At 46.9% G+C, this 6,481-nt stretch overlaps 1 protein-coding gene across 1 annotated transcript in view; it reads right to left on the minus strand.

Annotated features, from left to right (window-relative positions):
* Positions 1–1,037: 1,037 nt before the first annotated feature.
* Positions 1,038–6,481, minus strand: part of LOC308322318 (protein phosphatase 1A-like) — a gene marked incomplete at both ends in the record, with an annotated part of 76,142 nt that continues 70,698 nt past the window's right edge. The window contains one exon of the mRNA XM_080773520.1: positions 1,038–1,321. Within this exon, the coding sequence (XP_080629646.1) occupies positions 1,038–1,321 (284 nt within the window). The remainder of the gene's footprint in view (positions 1,322–6,481) is intronic.

Genomic DNA, 6,481 nt, shown 5'->3' on the forward strand with positions numbered 1-6,481 from the left:
GGATTGTGTTGCATCATGTCTGTCTGTCTGTCTGTGTGTCCGTGTGTCATGCTTTTGTGCCCATATATGGAGCTGCTTTGGGGACTCCTTATATGGTTATGGCTGAGTCATGGTGACAACTTAAATATGTACGAGCTGCGTTCACGGGAGAGAGATGGGGGAAGACATGCAGTAAAGGCCGTGTCGGGGCTCGGGAGTCGAACCCGTGGCACACTGCGACTGGATTACCAGTCGGGGTGCCCAGACGGTTACGCCACCGCCTGGGGCCTGTAGGGTGATTCTTGAGGACACACTGCATACGTATATAGGGACTGCACCTGTTTCATGTAACACTATATTTATTTCCATTATATCCATCCATCCATCCATCCATCCATCTTCAACCACTTATCCGTAGTCTGGTCGCGGGGGCAACAGCTCGGAGTGCTCCAGACTTCCCTCTCCAGAGCAACATTAGTGACTTCCTCCTAGGGGGGGGGGGGGGGGGGGGGCATCTCGAGACGTTCCCCCAGGCCAGTGAGTCGTTGTGTTTCCTCCAACTGTGCCTTGGTCTGCCCCGGGGGTCTCCTCCCAGTGGGACGTGGTCCTTGGTCTGCCCCGGGGGGGTCTCCTCCCAGTGGGACGTTCATTATATGTATTGTGTTTTATATGCTGCAATCAGGGCTTTCCTGGCTTCTCTGGCTTTCCCGTTCTTCCTGAAAGCACGAAAGAACGAAATGAAGAAAGAAAGAGAGAAAGTTAGAATGATAAATGTAGAGAACGAAAGGAAGAAAGAAAGAAAGTAATAAAGACAGCTATAAAGAAGACCGATAAAGAGACCCGAAAGAAAGAAGGAAAGAACGCAAGACAGAAAGAAGGAAAGAACGCAAGACAGAAAGAACGAAAGAACGCAAGACAGAAAGAACGAAAGAACGCAAGACAGAAAGAACGAAAGAACGCAAGACAGAAAGAACGAAAGAACGCAAGACAGAAAGAACGAAAGAACGCAAGACAGAAAGAACGAAACATGATGACAAACAGGATGCCAGACGACTGTTTTACGCCGCAGGGCGAAACGTGAGTCCTGGAGACGAGGGTCTGGAGCCGAGGGTCTGGAGACGAGGTCTGGAGACGAGGTCTGGAGACGAGGGTCTGGAGACGAGGGTCTGAGACGAGGGTCTGGAGACGAGGGTCTGGAGACGAGGGTCTGGAGACGAGGGTCTGGAGACGTCCGTCCGCACGTTCTTCAACACGTCTTCTCCAGCACGTATGGGGATCCCCTCTGGAACACTTCTGAGGAACTCTGGACTGGAAACTGCACTGATTGGCTTCTTGAGCCATACTTATATAGGGTGACGTCGTGACGTCGTGGCCTGACATCACGGCACACCGTGTTTCCTGAACACTGTTTCCGTGGCAACGATGACAATGTACACGTTTGTCCAATCTGTATGCAGGCCTGGGGTCTGTATAGAGTTTAATACGACGTCACTTATTTGCGAACGCAGTGAGCACTTACTATGAGACCTAGCAGATCATGTCTGTCTGTCTGTCTGTCTGTCTGTCCGTGTGTCCGTGTGTCTGTCCCGCTATCCAAATATGGAGTGTGTTGCATCAGCAATCACTCAGCTCCATATATGGGCACAAAAGGGGCCATGTCCACATATACAGTAACAGCGGGACAGACACACAGACATGATCTGCAGGGTCTCAGCTGCGTTCGCTCCCCGCGTTTGCGCGTCTTACTGTAGTATCAATATGATATCCAATATCATGATATTAGTATCAATATGATATCCAATATCATGATATTAGTATCAATATGATATCCATATAATGATATTGGTATCAATATGATATCCATAATCATGATATTAGTATCAATATGATATCCATATCATATTAGTATCAATATGATATCCATATCAGACTATATTAGACTGGAAATTGTCTGTGATTTTGGATATTATACTACGCAGAAATGCATTGACTCACAGGGCAACAGCCCAGCTTTAATGATCTTAAATCCCTTTATTTGAGATTGTTTTGTAGTATAATAGTACAACATAAACATTAAAGAGACTTTAGTTGTTACTGTACAATACTTTAAAACAGTTGTCATGTTGCACACATGCTTAAAATAGCTCTCGTTTGCGCCGCCCTCGTTGAAAACAATGCATTTCCTACTCCAGCTTGTCTCAGTTCAAGCTGCATGAACAGCGCTCGGTTTCTGCCCCCTCAATGTCGTAACTCTTCTATTAGATGGCTCTGGGTAGCATGATCCAGAATGGAAGCCTGATGTCACCAGTAGCATGGCAGCGTGACCCAGAATGGTAGCCTGAGCGTGTCACCAGTAGTACGGCAGCCTGACCCAGAATGGAAGCCTGAGCGTGTCACCAGTAGCATGGCAGCCTGACCCAGAATGGTAGCCTGAGCGTGTCACCAGTAGCATGGCCCAGAATGGTAGCCTGAGCGTGTCACCAGTAGCATGGCCCAGAATGGTAGCCTGAGCGTGTCACCAGTAGCACGGCAGCGTGACCCAGAATGGTAGCCTGAGTGTGTCACCAGTAGCATGGCAGAATGACCCAGAATGGTAGCCTGAGCGTGTCACCAGTAGCATGGTGACCCATAATGGTAGCCTGAGCGTGTCACCAGTAGCATGGCAGCCTGACCCAGAATGGTAGCCTGAGCGTGTCACCAGTAGCATGGCAGTGTGACCCAGAATGGTAGCCTGAGCGTGTCACCAGTAGCATGCCCCAGAATGGTAGCCTGAGCGTGTCACCAGTAGCATGGCAGTGTGACCCAGAATGGTAGCCTAAGCGTGTCACCAGTAGCTTGACCCAGAATGGTAGCCTGAGCGAAAGCCACGAAAGAAAGAAATGAAGAAAGAAAGAGAGAAAGTTAGAACGAGAAATGTAGAGAACGAAAGGAAGAAATAAAGACAGCTATAAAGAAGACCGATAAAGAGACCCCGAAAGAAAGAACGAAAGAACGCAAGACAGAAAGAACGAAACATGATGACAAACAGGATGCCAGAGGACTGTTTTACGCTGCGGGGCGAAACGTGACTCCTGGAGACGAGGGTCTGGAGCCGTCCGTCTGCACGTTCTTCAACACGTCTTCTGCCTGGAGACGAGGGTCTGGAGCCGTCCGTCCGCACGTTCTTCAACACGTCTTCTCCAGCACGTATGGGGATCCCCAGGGACAAGCGGAGATCCGGGCACACCTAATGACTATAGGCGCTGCTTTATATAGGTCTTACTGTCTGGCCGTGGCTTATAGCACTTCCTTAGATCTGGCGCTTCTGAGTCGTCTCTCTGGAACACACTGAACGTTTCTGACGCTTCTTAAGGTATTATAATCTCCTCTGGAACACTTCTGAGGAACTCTGGACTGGAAACTGCACTGATTGGCTTCTTGAGCCATACTTATATAGGGTGACGTCGTGGCCTGACATCACGGCACACCTGTACTGTTTCCGTGGCAACGATGACAATGTACACGTTTGTCCAATCTGTATGCAGGCCTGGGGTCTGTATAGAGTGTAATACGACGTCACTTATTTGCGAACGCAGTGAGCACTTACTATGTGACCTAGCAGATCATGTATGTCTGTCTGTCTGTCTGTCTGTCCGTGTGTCCGTGTGTCTGTCCCGCTATCCAAATATGGAGTGTGTTGCATCAGAAATCACTCAGCTCCATATATGGGCACAAAAGGGGCCAGGTCCACATATACAGTAACAGCGGGACAGACACACAGACATGATCTGCAGGGTCTCAGCTGCATTCGCTTCCCGCGTTTGCGCGTCTTACTGGTAGTATCAATATGATATCCAATATCATGATATTAGTATCAATATGATATCCAATATCATGATATTAGTATCAATATGATATCCATATAATGATATTGGTATCAATATGATATCCATATCATGATATTAGTATCAATATGATATCCATATCATGATATTAGACTGGAAATTGTCTGTGATTTTGGATATTATAGTACGCAGACTTCTATTGAGAATTTGGACTCTCGACTGGGACAAGTCCTGGACCGGAAGTAGGCAGAAATGCATTGGACTCACAGGGCAACAGCCCAGCTTTAATGATCTTAAATCCCTTTATTTGAGATTGTTTTGTAGTAATAGTACAACATAAACATTAAAGAGACTTCAGTTGTTACCATACAATACTTTAAAACAGTTGTCATGTTGCACACATGCTTAAAATAGCTCTTATTTGCGCCGCCCTCGTTGAAAACAATGTATTTCCAACTCCAGCTTGTCTCAGTTCAAGGCTGCATGAACAGCGCTCGAGCGCTCGCTTTCTGCCCCCTCAATGTCGTAACTCTTCTATTGGATGGTTCTGGGTATAGCATGATCCAGAATGGAAGCCTGATGTCACCAGTATAGCATGGCAGCTTGACCCAGAATGGTAGCCTGAGCGTGTCACCAGTAGCATGACAGCCTGACCCAAAATGGTAGCCTGAGCGTGTCACCAGTAGCATGACCCAGAATGGTAGCCTGAGCGTGTCACCAGTAGCACGGCAGCGTGACCCAGAATGGTAGCCTGAGCGTGTCACCAGTAGCATGACAGCCTGACCCAAAATGGTAGCCTGAGCGTGTCACCAGTAGCATGACCCAGAATGGTAGCCTGAGCGTGTCACCAGTAGCATGCCCCATAATGGTAGCCTGAGCGTGTCACCAGTAGCATGCCCCATAATGGTAGCCTGAGCGTGTCACCAGTAGCATGCCCCATAATGGTAGCCTGAGCGTGTCACCAGTAGCATGGCAGCGTGACCCATAATGGTATAGCCTGAGCGTGTCACCAGTAGCATGGCAGCGTGACCCATAATGGTATAGCCTGAGCGTGTCACCAGTAGCATGGTGGCCCATAATGGTAGCCTGAGCGTGTCACCAGCATATTGCCCATTCATGGAGCCGTCTCAGCGGTTTGTGCAGCAGTTGGTGCTAACCGGCGCTGACAGCTGTGGCGTGCCTGCGTGCGTTTAAAAGCTTCATTGACGATGATGTCTCCATAATATGGACGTCTGACGCCACGCTGCTCACTGTTAATCTGTGCATTTTACTGTACCGCGCGGGCCGTGCAGGGCGCTTTGAAGGGGTGATTGGCCGTAATTATGGTGTGTGTGTGTGTGTCTGTGTGTGTGTGTGTGTGTGTGCGTGCGTGCGCTTCAAATTTCAGTACGATGTGTTGTGAGGACAGTTTTACTGATTCATGCACCATTCATGTCACCAAAAACAACATCCGATTTGCACAATCTCACAACGCGATGCCGCGCGTCACTTGGCCAGCATGTGGATGAATGGATGAAACATCTCCATATATGGGCATGTGACTATATGAGCAGGATCTCCATAAAAGGAGACAGAAATCCTGTCCCCACACGTCTCAATATTTGCCATATAGACATAAAAAATAAAGATACAAAATAAATTAAAATTAATGTCATGAAACCTTTTAATAACTGGCGATTGATGTGTTAGAAATAAAAGAAAAAGAAAGAATCCATCAAATCACTGTCCTTAAAATGTTGATGTCCTCAGCGGTATAGTGCTTCACATGTGCGTGTGTGTGTGTGTGTGTGTGTGTGTGTGTGTGTCATGCTAATCTGTGTGTGTGTGATGACCTAATATGTCATCTAGGAATGTATTTCTGTATTAGAACTCAAACTCAAAATTAACCCATTCTGGGCGGGAACCCCTTTTGGTGTTCATAGCATTATGTTATAAAATAGCAGATCTACAAGCTGTGCCGCGCTATATGAGCTTGTAGGTCTGTTTTGTTTTTTTAATCATGAAAATGTGCCGCAAATCTTTGAATATATATTCTTTCAGAGCGAACGTTTTTTTAACTCAAATCTTGAGGCTTCTGAGGGGTTCCAGGAATAACATATTTTCAGATGGGGGGGGGGGGGGGGGGGGGTTGGTGGCCAATTACATATAGTAATTTCTGGGGGGTCCTTGACATGAAATATTGAGCACCACTGATACGGAAACATGAGGTATTTCAGAGAAAACTGTCAGGATTTAGAAGACATTTTTTATGAATTGACGTCCGGCATGAATGGGTTAATGAGACTTCCGAAGAACCCCCCCCCCCACAGATCACAGACAACCAATTAGAGTGCTTCAAAGCACAGTAGAGTCCCGTTGTGTTGCAGTCACTTAACCCGTTCTGACCTGAGATCAGATTCTAGAAAATGTCTTCTACATCCTGACAGTTTTCCATTCTGACCTGAGATCAGATTCTAAAACAATGTATTTTATGTCAGTCGCTCTTCGATTAAAAAAAATAGATAGCAGACCTACAAGCTCATAGCGCGCCACTCGGTGGCGCGCTATGAGCTTGTAGATCTGCTATTTTTAAATAGCTAACACCAAAATGGGTTCCCGTTCAGAATGGATTAAAGACGAGTTAACCCATTCAAGCCTGAATGTAAAAAAAGGCTTCTAAATCCTGACAGTTTTCTGAA

The sequence above is a fragment of the Protomyctophum bolini genome (assembly GCF_963924005.1).
Source record: "Protomyctophum bolini genome assembly, chromosome: 10".
In the NCBI taxonomy this organism is placed as follows: Eukaryota; Metazoa; Chordata; class Actinopteri; order Myctophiformes; family Myctophidae; genus Protomyctophum; species Protomyctophum bolini.